The sequence below is a fragment of the Pholcus phalangioides genome, unplaced genomic scaffold, assembly GCF_987345545.1.
Source record: "Pholcus phalangioides strain wild (caught in Gottingen) unplaced genomic scaffold, Ppha-v1.0 ptg000015l_1, whole genome shotgun sequence".
Classification (NCBI taxonomy): Eukaryota; Metazoa; Arthropoda; class Arachnida; order Araneae; family Pholcidae; genus Pholcus; species Pholcus phalangioides.
The window spans coordinates 3,638,715-3,656,341 of record NW_028301608.1 but is presented as its reverse complement, the minus strand read 5'-3'; the positions used below and the strand labels follow the sequence as shown (position 1 = coordinate 3,656,341).

The 17,627-nt window shown below is 35.0% G+C and overlaps 1 protein-coding gene across 4 annotated transcripts in view; it reads right to left on the bottom strand.

Annotated features, from left to right (window-relative positions):
- Positions 1–12,904, bottom strand: part of LOC149075268 (uncharacterized) — a 67,043-nt gene extending 54,139 nt beyond the window's left edge. Inside the window, exons 1-4 of one of the 4 annotated variants that reach the window (XM_089242592.1) lie at positions 12,490–12,904; positions 7,827–7,897; positions 5,812–5,902; positions 5,349–5,470 (exon numbers count right to left, since the gene is read on the bottom strand). In XM_089242592.1, coding sequence (XP_089098718.1) covers positions 5,349–5,360 — 12 coding nt within the window. In that variant the 5' untranslated portion in view covers positions 5,361–5,470; positions 5,812–5,902; positions 7,827–7,897; positions 12,490–12,904. The remainder of the gene's footprint in view (positions 1–5,348; positions 5,471–5,811; positions 5,903–7,826; positions 7,898–12,489) is intronic. The other 3 variants (XM_089242591.1, XM_089242590.1, XM_089242589.1) reach the window with 3 other exon arrangements.
- Positions 12,905–17,627: the final 4,723 nt, after the last annotated feature.

Genomic DNA, 17,627 nt, shown 5'->3' with positions numbered 1-17,627 from the left:
CCGTACGAAGGTCCATACAAAGTCATCACAAGGACTGAGCAATATTACACTCTCTCAGTAAACGGCAAAGAAAAAAACATTTCCACAAACCGGTTGAAACCCTGCTTCACAGAGAACTTCGACTCATCTCAAGTCAATGGAAAACCTAACGAAAATCAAGCACCTCATCCGAAGACTTCACAACCTCTTCATACGAAGAAAAAGGTTCATTTTAACACGACAATAAAGACTTCGGGAGAGACTGATGAATCGGAACCGCAACGACAGACTCGTTCTGGAAGACCCATCAAACCACCTTCTCGTTACGAATCGTTCTCTTCTGTTCACTAGAGGGGGAGTAATGTAGTGTCTTCCCATAACTTACAAAAAATTATTTTCCTCTTTGTGGCAACACCACAAAAATCCAATGTCAAGGCCGTCTGGCCAGAGAGCTTTTGTTGTTTATATTTTCCGGTTGCAACTTTGTACATGTCCCTGCTCTCGTCCGAATCGCGTATTATTTTACCTCCGTTTATATTTGTAAATAAACAATTGTTTTATTGTTTAATCTACTGCTTCGAATAATATAGTTATGTCTCGAAACCAGCTCACATAGCTATACCCTTCCCTTTAAGCATGATAATGTTCCTGTAAGTAATTCACACCACATTTCTAGGTAAATTATCTTTATAAAGGTGTGGTCTTAAAGGATATTGCATTACATATTGACACACTATGTTCCAAACAAGGTACAGTATGCACATTTTTTAACTGAACGATGGAAATATCTTGGGTTCTATTTATTGTAAAAAAAAGTACCATTCTTCTTCGTGTAAGATCTTTCATATGTATTAAGTTCATTTTTTCTTATGAGGTCATCTAGATGTTAAAACTAGATCCAACTTTTGAAAGTTCAATGGTAACCCCATTTTTTCCTTCCATATTTAGATTCAGTATCTCAAGAAATGCCAAAATACCGAATTTCATCAATTTCAAACAAACAGTAAAATATAAATTATTGGAAAACGAGTGCAATAATGTTAAGCAGAAACATCTTGCTTTTGAGCATAATTGCTGAAATAACATAGGTATCTCATTAAAGTTTATTCTAAATGATAGATTCTAATGGGCCAAACATAATTTTATTACTCATTTTGAATTTGGCTTTTTTAAAATATGAGTCATGAATTATTAAAACATATTTTAAAAATTTATGAAAAAAAATAGAAGCATACATTAATTTTTACTTCAATCGAATCAGCATAGTCGAAAACCCAATAGAATCAATTTTCATTCCAATCTGACCTCTATTTCCCAAGATATGAGCAATTATATAAAAATGACCACTTGTAGGGACTATATACTAGATAACTCATTTAAAAATTTCTCGTGACAAATTATGCAAAAATGTTTAAATATGAAGCTTATAACTTTACTGAAATGGGCAATTATTGTTTTAAGTATACAGTGATACGATAAATAAGTCATCCATCCAGTTTTTCTAACTTTTTTATTTTTTAGGTATTCAAGTGAACAAATAAACAACAAAATTTTGCAATTTTTCACTGTTTCAGAAATTTGTTTCATTCCTTAGACAACATTCATGAGCTTACATGGTAAATATAATGTGCAAAGAATTCACAAATTAATACCATTTAATTAGATTGATGTTAATATTTATGGAGATAATAATCAATAAATAACAGTAATTGTATTGTATTGTATTGTATTGTATTAAGTTCTCCCAATAGCGCACCACCATCTTATTGCACGCCAAGTTTAGGGTAGTGGCTATTGGTGGTCATCTCTGCTAAAACCACACAGCCTTTGGTTTCATCCACATCATTTTTTTAGTTTTATTCAAAATTGGGAAATTGAAATGAAATAAAATTATAATATAAAATAGTGCAATGTTCGACAAAAAATTCTTATGTATTTTTTTTGAAAATTTTTTTCGATGAAATTGTCACAAACAATTGCTTTGTGACACATTGTTTGAAATAATTATAGTACAAATATTCAATCAATCACGGATATAAAGTCACTAAAATGAAGAGTAGCAACCAAGAAAGAGATAGCGCCTATGGGGAAAGAATGGGAAGTCTCACTGGAAATATATGAGACAAAGACTCTCGAGAACATGCCTCGAAAATCAAAGCTATCCAAGGCAGAAGCATTCAATACTGAGGAGAAGAGATAAATATACATGTATATTATACTTATCGGTGTATATATATCGAGTGCTGCCCCAATATCGCTGCAGATGAAAATGGGTTGTGATACGTTTCTGATAAGACGGCATACCGTCTAATACAATGGTCACTGGTGTGTATAAGATGTACTTATGTGATGAAACACTTATAATAATAATTATAGAAATAATTATAGTACAAATATTCAATCAATCACGGATATAAAGTCACTAAAATGAAGAGTAGCAACCAAGAAAGAGATAGCGCCTATGGGGAAAGAATGGGAAGTCTCACTGGAAATATATGAGACAAAGACTCTCGAGAACATGCCTCGAAAATCAAAGCTATCCAAGGCAGAAGCATTCAATACTGAGGAGAAGAGATAAATATACATGTATATTATACTTATCGGTGTATATATATCGAGTGCTGCCCCAATATCGCTGCAGATGAAAATGGGTTGTGATACGTTTCTGATAAGACGGCATACCGTCTAATACAATGGTCACTGGTGTGTATAAGATGTACTTATGTGATGAAACACGTCAAATGGATGGGGGTTACGTATGGGGTATTACAAAGAAACAAACGAAGAATTTTCAAAAATTCCATTAAGTTCAAAAACAAATAAATCCTTGGAAATGTGTTACTGATATCTATATTTCTTCATCCATTATTCATCCAACTTTCGACTTTTCCAAGATAGAATCCACAAGAAATTTTTTCGTTTTTAATTTTTTAACCAAATTTTGTGTTACGATATACTGTAGGTTGCAGTCAATTATTGCCTTAGAAATCAACGTCCATTTCCCTTTCCTGTTCTTAGATCAAACATTAAAAAAACGTATTCTTTTATATTTCATTTTTTACCACTGCTTATATGTTTTTATCTTTTTTAAATCAAATTTTTGTGTTTTATTACTACTTTTTTTATGGATGTAAAATACGTGGATACTATATTGAATGCCCAATAATTATACACATGATTTGTTGTGAAAAACTAATATGGAAAAGGACGTCTTTTTCGGGATTTGATTAATAATTACTGAGTTGCACTCTCCAAGAAGAGGGTTGATTTGACAGTGAAGAAGAAAAAATTACCACATTGTGGCAAAACAGTGTTGATTTTAGATTTTTTCCCCTTTCAAATAGACCTCATTTGGCTAACACTTTACAAGTTTAGGAATAAAATTGCAAATTTGCGGACGAAGGTAGCAGCGCGTAATAATGTCATAACATCTTTTTGCACGAACGGAAAAAGTTTCAATCAGGGAAAAAGACGATCAAAATTGGCTTGTAACGGAATTGAGCATTTCAATTCATTTTTAAACAGCGGCAACTTGCCACTGGGGAAAAAATTTACTTTCGCTTTGTGTTTGGCACGTGGCTGACTGTTTCACAAGTCAGACGTCACAAAAGTTCAAAACTTGCTAATTATAACTTGATAAACATTCATCCGATCTCAAAAAGGAAAAAAAAAACTTTTTTAGCATTCTTCCATTAGTTTTTCATAAGAAATCACGGTTGTAATTATTGGGATGTCGATACTATCCACCCTGCATATATTTTGTGCGTGTGTACTTATATTTTGAATATTTTTTTTATTTTTGTAATTAGTTTTTTTTTTCTATACAACGCACACAATATACAATGTTAAAATTCAAATTGAAATTCAAATTTCCTTTATTTAAGATTTAATTAAACACAGTAAATTTAAAATATTGGTTGTTAACTCAAGAAGATTTAAATTATCTGTTTGATATTGTAATGTAATCTTTTATCTTGCATACGCTGCTAAATGCCACATTTTTTTGTTTATCAATTCCATTCCTGTTGCTACTTATTTCTTGGTGTTATATGTATGTGTGTTTTTTTCTTTCTTTTTTTCTCTCGTTATTATTTATGCCGACAGATATGTATCGGATATTGTTTTGTGGGCTCACAAGCTTGCTTAGCCCAAAAATGTTTTGTAACTGTGGTGTTTAAAAATCTTAAATAAAGGAAATTTGAATTTGAAAGTAGTAAAAAAAGTTTGTTTTTCACCTCCATAAAATAAAACTATTTTTTAACAGCACTAAATCCAAACACTTATGTAGCATATGGAATATTTATCATTCGAAACTTGTTTGGTGTGTTTTCCCCCCCTGCAATCAACCTTCAAATTCAGTTACTCAATGTTAACAGTGTCCCTAAACACATTTTCACTCATATCTCTCTCATTTTTATACTTACAGCTATGAATACGATAAATCAGGTAAGATGGAAAAAATAAGGGTTTACATTGAAGATTTTGAAGTTTGAACAATAAATATGTGGATGATCCCTAATCAAGACGAATTGCACATAGTCTGGGTAGAAAAACCTTTTAAATTTTATAAAGAGTGTCGAGTTAATTTTTGATGATTGATTGACTTCAAACACTGTAACTTTTAAATAATGGTTGATTTAATTAATTATTAACCAATAAACACATTAAAATGCAATACACATCTTCCTTGCTTATAGCAAGCCTTTTTGGCTGCCTCCTGACACCAAAGGAGTAACACTTCAACTAAAAAAACACCAAGGCTTGTTTCTTTTACCCACAGAAGATCTCCTTCACCTCTTATGTTCTTCCATCCCATCATGCCTCTCACATATGACGGGCTCAAACCTTACAAAGAGCTTGAAATCAATCCATGCAATAAATATTACAAGTATATAGTTTAACTTAATTTTAGTCCTTTTGAGAAAACACCTTTGAACAATGAATGAAGTGTACATTTAACATTATCTACCATTGAAAAAAAACTCAGTTTGAACTTATATTAGGGATTCCTCACTTACAGCATGTCAAAAAATATGCAAAGATGTTTCGTTCTTTTTACTTTACCCAAACCAAAAATTATTCATTTTCAAGTTACCTATTAGTGATATAAATTCCTTGGATGAAGTGCTGTCTTAATGCATGGGGCCTCAAGTGAAGAGAGGCCTCACAAAAATGAAATCTGATAGAAATTTTCGAGAATTTGTTTGGTAGGGCATCAGAAAAATCAATTGCCCGGGGAGGGCCCACGATACTCTTAAGATGGCCCTGCTTGTATGAACACTTCAAGTCCTGAAGTTTGATCTCCTCTGATGAGAGTCAAAAGCATAAGAAAAATATATTGTATGTACGGGAAAAAACATTATACATACCCTTGTACGCATGTCATTTGAATCTTTTCCTTGAGAGGAGCACTGTGGTGCAATCACTTCACTTGTCCTATATGCCAAATCAGGATATTGTTTCCTTCTCTGGAAAGGAACTTCTCGTGACCCTAGAAAGAAAAATAGTAATAGTGGAACTTGGGTTTTTCAAGCATAATTAGTTCTAAAAACATGCTTGTAATCTAAAACACTCATATACTGAATTGAACTTCCCCTATAGGAAATAATAAAAACCCAAATAATTTGAGACCCTTTTCAATAAATACCACTCATTACCGAGAAAAAATTCATAACAATACTTCTTTCCTTGTTCCTCTGACATATCAAGTCTAAACATTGTAGTAAATTAAAAAACTAAATGCAATAGAATAACTAGTCTATTTGCTGAACATTTATCATAAGGAAAATGAACTGATTCATAGAAATAATTTAATTTCAATAAGCAATTTACCTTCACTATGAGGAGGAGCACACACAACTTCCTGCGGTATTGGGCGATATACTGGATGCCACACATAATTTCTTTTATATTCTGAATTCAGCTAAAACACATATTGAATAAATATACGGAACATTTAATCTACTTATCATAAAAGTAACTAACTATAGTCCGTTTCAGGTTAACTTTGCAGTGAAAGGGAAGCTACGAGGGAACCGCATCACTCGTTGCTATGGGAATGAAAGCCTCTTAACCAATGTATCGATGCGCTGCCTCGGTATGATAGGGCCGATTCTCCCCAATCTCACTGAGAAAAATCTTTTTTACGTGTAACGTAATTACACAGTTAAATTAGTGATAATTGCAGAATTAAAAGAAAACCATTGCCGATACTGTCAGAAATTAAAGTGAGGTTTTTGAAATCATTTGTTTTGTTTTTTGATTAGAAAGTGTTTTAAAATTTAGAAAAAATAATTATCTTCTATCAGCGTGTCACTTACTCTTCACTGATGTGCCGTAAGTAACACTAAAAATTTCAAAAAACAGTAATTTTTTTTGCAATATTTCCCTTCCCTCAGCTGAAATTTATTTACAAAAAAAAAATCCAAACAATATTATGAAAGCAACGTATAATTTTAAAATTCTGTATATTAACCATGGCTTTCAAAAACTTGGGGATTTTTAATTTTTTCTTAAATTTAAATGGAAAAAATTAACGTTAAATAAAATTGAGAAGAAGCAGATTAACTCTGTTTTCACGTGTAAATGCGAGAATGGTACGGAATAATAGTAATAATAATGGTGTGGAAAAGTTTAGAATTTTTTTACTCACTTTTCTTGCCGAAATTTCCGCCACTCGACCTCCCCCATTCCCCGAACGGTATACGTCGATGCCACTTATTTTCATGACAGTTTTAGTCTTTTGTTACGGTTGATGTGCTGCTCATGGTTATTACGGATGATTCTTATCGAGTTTTGTTTACAGCGAGTATTCAAAAACCAAAAATATAGTATTCGGGAATGGAAGAGCAGAGAACTTAAGCGTGGCTATCTCTGGTGAAAATAAAGACACAACTGTCACATAAAAGATGAAAGCCCAAACCACTGTGGACCCCTCCCCCTCTCTCATTTGTTTTATCTGAAGAAGGCAAGAGGGGCATCTGGAGAAACAGGTGGGAGGAAGATGGCGTCCGTTCGCGTAAGTCGCGACTCTGTCAACACTCTCCGTGATCGGAAACTAAAACTATCCCATAAACATGGCAAAAAATAAATAATTAAAAAAAAGGACATAAAACCAAAACTTCTGCACCCATAGAGGGCCTCTCATAATATTGGTGTTCTCGTAGAAGAGAAACACTTCTTGTAATCTATGAGTGAATATCTGAACTCACTGAAGCCTATTTTTTGGAGAAAATAAAATAATATTGAATATTAGTTTTTATGTAAGCCTATAACTGCATGTAAAACAATGAAAAACTGTATCGTTGTGGAAAATTCAACCAAATAACGAAAAAAAAAAATATATATACAGTATACAATTGTGTAACGGAAAAAACACGACAGTGATATTGGCGGGGAAAATTTCTAGGATAATCGCGCCAGAGTGTCGTTGCCGTTGCTATGGGTTTTTGATAATGGTAACCAATATTTTTTATAATATAAAAATGTTAAACAAGTAAACATCTGTTCAAAACGATGTTTTCTCAGTATTTTTTTCAAAATCATATAAAAAATTGAAATATTCTGTATAAAGGTTCATCTTAAACCTCCGATATATGAGAACTATATTTTGTGGTGAAGGAATACACTCTCTACTTTTTTCTTCACTGCAAAGTTAACCTGAAACAGACTATAGTCAACAAATCAAAAAAATATTTTTTTTGAAGACACTTTTGTGTGAATGTATTTAATGAGGAATTCAAAATGAATTCTAAATTATTATAATAAATTTAATCATAAAAATTTAAATCAAAAATAACAAAAGTGAAACAAACAACAAAAAACAGACATGCAAATTTTGAGCTTACTCAATGAAAAACAACTTTTCTGGTAGCATCATTCCAGCTTAAAATCATGTTCATAAACCTGCCAAATGAAACTTATTGAACAAAAAATAAATTTTAAAAATAAAGAATAAATAATAATTAATAAAAATTTTATTAAACTGCAAAACAAACATGCACTGGAAATGAAATGCTTTTGGCCCTCCCTCTTACATCATATGATAGTTGTCAAAGCAATAGAACTACAAAAAAACATGGAAAACAAAAATTCATTTACATCACCACAATGAAAAACCTAGCATTTACCGTTCGCATGCAATTAATGTCAATTCACATACAGTGAAACCTCGATATCACTATACTCTATGGACCAAGAAAAAATATTGTTGCAAAAAAATTATCGTTATATCTAGAGGCAGCAGTTTAACATTACAACAAATATAGGAAGCTGGCTAAGTGAGGAGATATCGATGTTTCAGGAAAGGAAAATTCATCTCTGCCCTCACGGGGATGTGAACTCCGTTCTCTTGTTTGCCGGACGAGTACTCTACCAACTAAGCTATGAAGACAGATAGAATATCCTCTCCTTGGAGCGTATGTATATGCTGAATGGCTCTGTGCCATGAACAGTGGCAACATTCTAGAGAGAAGACAGAGATAAATTTTCCTTTCCTGAAACATCGCTATCTCCTCACTTAGCCAGTTTCCTGTATCTGTCGTATTAACAAGGGAAAGTGACGTCTTTCATCACAGTTTAACATTAGTTAAAATAGGCATTTTTCAAACAAAACTTAAAAATATCGTTGAGTTATAAAGAGATTTATTGTTATATTGAGTATTGTATCAAGGGTTCACTGTACTATGAACCGAACCCACAGTTTGTGAACAATTCAACTTATAAACAAAAAATAAAAAAATAATAATAATGAGGTTTATAAACAAACAAGTAGACATTTAACAAAATCCTGAGGGAAGCATATTTCAGAAGTTTGCCGCAGCATGAAAATTTTTTTCTTTGGTCGAAGAGTTAAGGAAAGAATTTGAGATTTCGGTTCCTTCCTCTACAATCATCAGCAGAATGACTCAAAGGGTGCACGTCTCCCATTCTTGACGAGCAAAGCATAAACGATTTTTAACCCTTGAATTTTGGAGGCAAATATTGCGTGTAGAGGGAGAAATAATTATGCTTATTGCTGTGCATTCTTCATCAAGCATATAATAGTAATCTGGCAAAAAATAAATGATATATATATTTTTTAACTTTTCACATCTACGTAAATGATACAAATACAGCGTGTTTCCCGAAATGCAGCATCCCATATTTTTTTTAAATATTGATAATTTTTTTTGCCATGTAAAATAGCATTCACCCAGGGCACCTCATTTGCTTAATATAACCCATCAAAAAATTTTTCCTATGGATATTTCACAGCTCGCAAATTAAAGGGTTAAGAAACTTTACACCAAAGAATTTTTCCAAAGATGTTGTGCAATAATCTCAGACATGGCGTTAACACTCAGTGACTTCTGGAAAAATAAATTTAATGTCCACTATTGAATCGCTCTCATTGGCACTATGGCAGCAGGTGACTTACAGAACAACGAATTTGAATTAGAGGAAATTGTGGGCAGACTGTGTAGGAGGCAGAGATTCCAAGAGCTTTAACTCCAAAATTATAGTTAATTTCGGAAAAATGTAGGCTTTCATGCGTGTAGATATTATTAAAAGGGATAGATTGTCTCGACCCAAACCCTTTGCCACTACCCAGCCCCATGTAAAATATATAAGAATAAGAAATAAGACATACTAAGGCCAAATGTGTATGCAAATAGGGAAAAGTATTTATTCCATAGGCAGAGATACATTTGGAAGTTTGGGGGCAAGATGATGATGTCAATTCATATATACATTAAATCAGGCAACACCACCTTTGACGCTGGGCCCTCGTATCTCCGCCCATGATTCATTCATGAATTATTTGAAGTTTTAAATCGACTGGATTGATTGAATTTAGATTTTAATAAATTTTTATAAACAATTATACATGTTCTTAATTCCATTTCGGTTAAAAAAATAGTTAAATATTTATTTTATTCCAGGACGATCCTTGACGTTCAACCAGTATTAGGCCAATTCCCAATATACGGTATACCGTTTTATTGGCAAATTTTTATACGTGCCAAAACAGCGATATGTCACCAACACAATTCTTCTAGGTCCTAAAATGTAGATCCGCCGCTGCGCCTGATTTTCTGGTCCAACTTATTGTTACCATTTCGTTTTGCTCAAAGCTGGTTTTGCTTTTTCCGTGCAGTTTTTTCACGTTACTTCCTGGGTTTTTTTTGCCATCACGGTCGATCGTGTAGATTTAATGTATCTGCATCGGCTACAATTCGAAGGGCCGAGAAGCATTATAGACTTCTGTATGAAGATGGGGCTGCGTTAGGACAGTTAGGTGTTCATTGATTTTTATTGATTAAATAATTTTAATTATTACAATATATTATTTTTCATTTCCACATGTTTTTAATCGTTCTTTGGTATTGGGGAAGTAACCCTAGCATCAAAGTGGGTTTGGCGATAAAAAAAAGTCGCCAAATCGCAGTATACCATATACTGGGAATTTACCCAGTATTAATATAAAAAATTTCAGGGAAAACTTGAAAGATGAATGAATGTAATTTATTTTATAGTTATTGTTTTATCGGACTATGAAAAAAATACTGAAGCATATAAGAAGTGTCAGTGTTTGCCTGGAAACTTTTTCCTGGGTTATTTTTCTCTGGGGGGGGGGGGTCGCGTTACAGAGGTTTGCTGTGTAATTATAAAATAATTCACGAGCTCTTCGCGGACTAATTTACTGGAAACCTTAGGCAGAGATAGACATGAAAGTCTGAGGGGGAGCATGATGGTGATGTCAATTCATATATAATGCATATACATTAGATCAGGAGGCTCCACCTTCGACACCTCTAATAATAGTGTCTAATAGTTATCCATCTCTATATAACCCTGGTATCTCCACCCATGCTCGAAACTTGTGAATTAAATTGTGTATTTAAATAAAAATATGCAGTGGCATCGGACCGAGGTTCTGTCGTAAATTGCTGTTGCAAATACGAGCTGGCCTTCCATTTGAAGTCTCTCAGCAGAGAGCAGGCAGACCAACAACACGATAATGACATAACATGATAATTTAAGCATTTCCATCTTTACTTCAGAAAGTGGAAGACAGATGGCAGCACGAACACAAAATAAGTGCAACACAACTACATAAACACGTTAGGGCCAGACATACACACAGAACACTCATTCCGGCATGTGCCGATTTGTTAGAAATTCCTTAGAGCAGAGGTTCTCAACCTTTTTGACTCTCTGAGCCCTTTCTGGTATATAATTTTTATGAAGGAGCCCCGCAGGCCTATTTTTTATTCATTCATAAAAGTTATGATTTATAATTATTATTCAAAAATACTTATTTTTTTCAAAATTTACTGGTTTTTTTTGTATTTTCCTCGAGCAGCCTTAGAGGAATCTGTACGAGGTGCATGTAATTTATTAGTAAATTGCCCTACACCATTCACTACATGTCAATATGACCAGAGTTGGAGATAGTAGTAGGTGAGTGAGCGAACAAAAGAGTCACCTGTAAAGTTTCCAAGCATGTGAGTGACCAAAAAAAAATGACTTGAAGAAAGGGGCAAGGCATCTAAAGTGTCAAGTCTAGAGAGGGGCCAGTGGGTCTAGAAAGTAAGACCAGAATAGGGGAAGACCGCAACCCAACCTTTAGTTATACGCTAAAATCTGAAGATCGGACACAGAAGCAAGTCCGCCTCAGCACACGGTGGAACACAACTCGTGCTCCAACTCAAAAAGCACAACTGATATAGAACTAAGCCCCTAACAGTGTTACTCAAAGTGTGCGTCACAGCTCTTAGTGGCATCACAAACCTTTGTCAGGGGAAGTCACGGCAAGCTGGGGATATTGATTTGTGTCTATTTATTATCTGATGCAGTTATTTTATAAAGTAATAAATCTACTAAACTATTTTGGGGAGCTGCAGATGAACCCGGGAACCGCAGGTGACAAAGGTTAGAGAACCACTGCCAGGTGCATACCCAGGATGATGTAACGGAAATGGCCAACTATTATGTAAGTTTGTTCAATCGTTTTGTATTTTACTGGACAGAAAATTTTCACATTTTATTTGGAGGTCTCTGGGGCAGTCGTTCCCCCTCTGATCCGTGTCCATTCACAGCTGAAGGCAGACACCTTCAGCTATGAAGGAAGCAGAGGCAGGCATCTTCAGCTGCGAATGAGCAGAGGTAGTTTTTTTAGCTGCAAATGAAGTGGAAGTAGACATCCTCAGCTGCGAATGGAGTGGAGGCAGGCATCTGCAGCTGTGAATGAACCCGAGGCTGGGTTCAGCTGCGAATAGATATTGGTGCAGCATATACCTGGCTTTTGGTGTAGATGCATCAGGTCATCCTGTATTTTACGGGACAGACAAATTTTTCCCGTATTATTCGGCTCTTGGGAGGAGGCGATTGCTGAGCATTGCACTTTCTGGATCCGCAATCAAACACTTGGCAATATGCAGTAGTACTCAACATATATTGACACACATTTTTCATAAACTGGACATTGAATAAACAACGGGCAAGATTTGACAAAATCCATGATACCTTCTCCTCTTTGGGCATCGGACAGGCACTGCAGATGTTCCAAAACGTATTAATCATGTGCTATCTTTTCTTCGGACTGTCTACAATCGAAAATGAAAACGTGCGAATTTCTGCTGCTACGACCAAGAAGAAAAGCCAAACGAAAAATCTCGATGTCATGCGATTCTGTGAGAGCCTCTAGTGCGATAGCGTTTGGATCCCTGCAAAAGCCAGACGACAACAACAATTACTTGCGGAGGAAAAAATAAATTAACGGCACAATTTCAGCCGGAAGCCGACAAACGCATCGATTTCTTGAGATCAAATGTCGCAAAACTCTGAAGGGAAAAAAGCTTTAAAAGCCAACATTTAATTAAAGGGATGAAAGGTACATTTAGGTATATACATGTAAGGTTAAATTTTCAGCGTGAGTCATTCAGAGATCTTAGAGCTTTTCGCCAACTCCACCCATATCAGAAGCAAGCAAAAAGAAATCATTACTCCAGAGTTAAATGACCATACGTCCCGTATTTTCCGGGACAAATTTCATCTCAATGGTTTTTTCTGTCTTTTTTTTCTTAGAGGAGAAATATAGTTTATATATTTCTTCTCGATGTTTTTTTTGGCCGTCTCGACTTTTTAGCGAAAGTGTCCCAGTTTTTCCCGTTTTTTACACGAAGCTTACTTGAATTTTTATTCTTTATTGAAATCAAAGAACGAAATTATTTTCCCACTAATAAATTATATTACAATTACAATTATATATACGAATATTAAACTCTCACATTTGTCTTGGTGAACATTTTATATGACATGAATATCGCTCTCCACTTGTTAATACAAGATATACAGAAGACTGGATGTTGTGAAGATATTTATTATTTGAGATGTTAATTTTTTAGAAGGAAAAAAAACTCATCTCTGCCTCTACCGGGAGTCGAACCCGGGTCCCTCGATTGCCGGACGAGTGCTCTGACCACTAAGCTAAATTAACTTAAAAAATTAACATCTCAAATAATAAATATCTTCACAACATCCAGTCTTCTGTATATCTTGTATTAACAAGTGGAGAGCGACATTCATGTCATATATATAGCCCTCTGGTGGCTCGTCGTCCATGAGCTATTAGCTGATCGGTTTCACCGTCCATTGCACGGTTCCGTTCGGCATATATACGCTCTAGCGACGGAAAATCTCTGTCTCCTGTGTAGCTTAGTGGTCAGAGCACTCGTCCGGCACTCGAGGGACCCGGGTTCGACTCCCGGTAGAGGCAGAGATGAGTTTTTTCCTTCCTTAAAAAAATAAAAAAAAAATTAACATCTCAAATAATAAATATCTTCACAACATCCAGTCTTCTGTATATCTTGTATGAACATTTTATTACGTGGAATTCATTTAATGCTTTATTTCCCGCCATTTTAATTTTTACGTAATTTCTCCAATATTTAGCAACTTTGTTTACTTTTGGCGATAATTGACAATGTCCCGTATTTAGAATTCTAATTTTCCGTATTTCTTTCGAGGAAATATGGTCAGCTTAGCAGAGGAAGGAAAGATCTATTGGGATAGACTGTGACTATATTCTCAGCTAAACACTTTTTTTTATAGCTGAGAGATCGACACGGATTGGCTAAATTCAGGTCTTTAACCAATCTATGTTGATCTCTTATTCGAAAAATTGTGATTAAAGTTTTTAACCATGTCGGTGAATACCATCGAGAAGAAATATATTTCTCCTCTAAGGTGAATACAGCCCTTAGTCTGAGCTATAAAAAAAGTTAGATTTGGGTTAATTAATGGCTGAATCTGTCACTAATCTCTTTAAAAACATGCTCCATCTTAACATTTTCGGGTCTGAGCTATTTCGACTATGTTTGTCCCTGTCACTGAGCTTTCCTTATAGCTCAGTGGGTCATAGCAATACCTTCTAGAGCAGTGCTCTAGAACAATGGTTCTCAACCGGGGGCCATATGGCCCCAGGTGGGCCCTAGGATCTTCCAGGGGGGCCACGGATGAAAATCTCGCAAAAGGGGAGCCACGGCTACTGATACGGGGGCCACGAAGGAGTTTGTGAAATTAAATTTTTCTACGTTACTCTGACTAAAAAATTTAATTTCAAACAAAATGCATAGAATATATTTTTCGCAATTTTTCTCCTGTTTAAGTAACATTAGCATGAGAAAGGAAATAAAAAAGTGTTACATGTAATCTCGGTGCTTTTATGACTTTGGGGTGACAGGAACTATAGAAGAGGTTTAAGCAAAATGGAGTAACTGTAAAGACAGAAAATTGTGTATGTTCGAAGACTTTTCATTCAAAGAGGGCTGCCATAAAGAAAGCAGACAAAGATTTGTTGACCATTCATTGAAATTCTTTTTAGTGCTGGTAGTAAATGTAATCCACAAGAAGTAGATGGGTGAAAAACGAAAGCTTGGTAAAAAAAAAAAAAAAAACCCATAGTTTTCATGCAATTACAGACGGATAGCCATCTAGTTTAACACAAAGCTATCTTCAGCCGGCACTGAGTGGTCTGATGGGGATCAGAAAATCAAATAAAAAATGATTGCTCTGGGGTATTTTTTTTTCATGAATTTTGAGGGGGGGGTGACAATTTATTGCATTTGCTGAAAAGAAATAAAGTCGAATCCGTTACAACGAACTCCAAGAGACCAAATCATACATCAGGAAAAATACCCACGAAATTTAATTTTTTATAACTACATAGCTGTATAACTTAAGAAACTGTAATTGCATAAAATTACTGTTGTTTCAATCGCAAGTATTCATATGCCATTCCTTTCAATTTAACAGGAAAAACGAAATTTTAAACATATTTAAGACGATCTTAACGTCATTTGGTTTACTGATTGGTTTCTATATGCAATTCCAAGCAGATAATGTATTGGGACTTCCTCTAAGATTGACACCACACCTTTAAAGTTTTTCTTAATCGATACTGTAATGCTTCTTATTAACTGCCCTACTACTTAAGCCTGTTGCTGGCCTACTACTGGCCTGCAACATCCCAAATAATTTCAATGCAATTTTCCTATCCTGCAAGAACAATGTTGTGGACATTAGAAAAAAAAAATTCTAAAGGCGTATCACCCCATTTAAAGCAATTTAAACCCGTTTATTTGAGACTCACTGCACCTGCTGATTTCTCAGAAAAGTGCAATAAATTCTCACGTAAGTCTTCACTTTGAAATGTCCATAACTGGCTCAATGCGTCTCTTTGTATCTGTCAACCTAAAATTTATGGTTTTTAGTGCATGCAAAACCAATTCAGCGACACGTTTTCACAATCTGCAAAAACTGTGGATTTGATGGTTGGAAATGATGTCTAAATGCCAAAGATTTGGAGTTCGAGTCAAAATGAAAATGTCAAACAATTGAAATTGTGCTTCGTATAAATTAAATATTTTAATATTGGAAGCTATATATAGAGCAAGGGTGCAAGAGCTGCGCTAATTGCGCCAAACTGCGCCGAAATGGTTCTCTTATTACATAGTGCACCAAGGCGCCGAATCCCTGCGGATTTGCGCCAATTCTTGTTTGTGGTTCGTGGAGATACCGCTAATGCACTGTAGTGCGTCAAATACTCGGGATTAAGGAAAAAGAAGTATGAAAAGTTTGTTTACGGGACGCGTTCTTTCCGACACTAGGAAAAAGATACGGAAGGGGAAACAACAATTTTTTTCATCTCGTGACCTTGGAAAGTACCTTGAAGCACACTGTACTGTTGTTGGTATGACCCGCGGGCTATCAAAGTTCCTGAATGAATATACCGAATTTTCCGATTTTGGACAGCGTTTTTTCTCCTGCGGGTTACAGACTGAAAATAACGGCAATTTCGCGGCTACCAACCTGCGTTCAAAGACAGCATATCTACGGCGTAAATTCGCTCTATTTCCCACAAGATTGCACACGAGCCTTTGCGAAGAATCGAAAAAGGAATTGGTTTACTCGTTTAAATTACCAAAATTTTTCGGAGATCGTTGGCAAAAACGGGATCTGTAAAAAAAAAACCCAGCTAAATAATAAGATTTTGGTGTTCAAGCAGCAGAAATTCTTGCTGCCTAGGTTTTCCAGTATGCATGGTGTTTAATTTGAAAAGAGTCTAATAATTTTTATTCATTTCAGTAATGCATGTTTTAGTAGTGACAGATAAGATACTTCAGAAAAAATTTAAACGGACTTTAATTTGTGAAGGAAATTTATTTAGAATTATTCGTTCCAACCATTTTTGGCAAAACTTTTGGCATTTCACAGAAAAATTACTCCTTATATTGCAGATATAGTCAACTTTTAGTTCTGCTCCGTTTTCAAAATTTCTGCTCCAAAAATGAGTTTGCTGCTCCAAAATGGATGAGGGGCTCTTGCACCCCTGATAGAGATTAATCGTAACCGTAGTCAAACGTCTCATAAATGTGAAATTTTGTCATGAAACTGAGAGTGAAGTGCGAATCCCCTTACGCACAAGTGGAATTTCGAGGCATTTACGCACAACCGAGCCCCTCTTGGCCATCTTTATTTTTTTCTCCCCATCCTTTTTTCCTTTTGTTTCCTTCCTAAATTTATAAAAGTATAAGGACTGTTTTCAAAATAAATTGCCGAAGTTCAATTACGTTAGCGCAAAAATGTGAGATTTTTTTTTGGGGGGGGGGGGGGGAATACTGTCAAACCCCATTATAATGAACCCCAAGAGACCGGAGAAATCACTTCGTAATAACGAAATTTCGTTACAAAGGAATTCCATATTTTTATATTGTTCCTATTTAAACTTATCCGGGGGATTAGAAAAATTTTCGTTAAAACGATATTTTTTCCGTTATAACGATGTTCGGTAAAACGAGAGTCGGCTGTATTTCGTCTCAAACTATTTTTTTACGTATATATACAGGCTGCATGTGTAACAGGGCATATGGCACTTTACTGGCGAGCCGTTAGTCTTAGAGACATATTTCCAACTAGAAAAAGTATCCAAATCACGTGTCCCACTTAGATATGCCATTCATCTTGTAAGGGGTGGTTGTATAGTTATAAAATAAAAAACAACTTTTTAATACCGTTCCCGTGTGCCAAAGAACTCTATTAAAAAGTTGTTGCCCTGTCTTCCCCGATGCCAACTAAAATAATTTCACGTTTCTAAGTGCAAT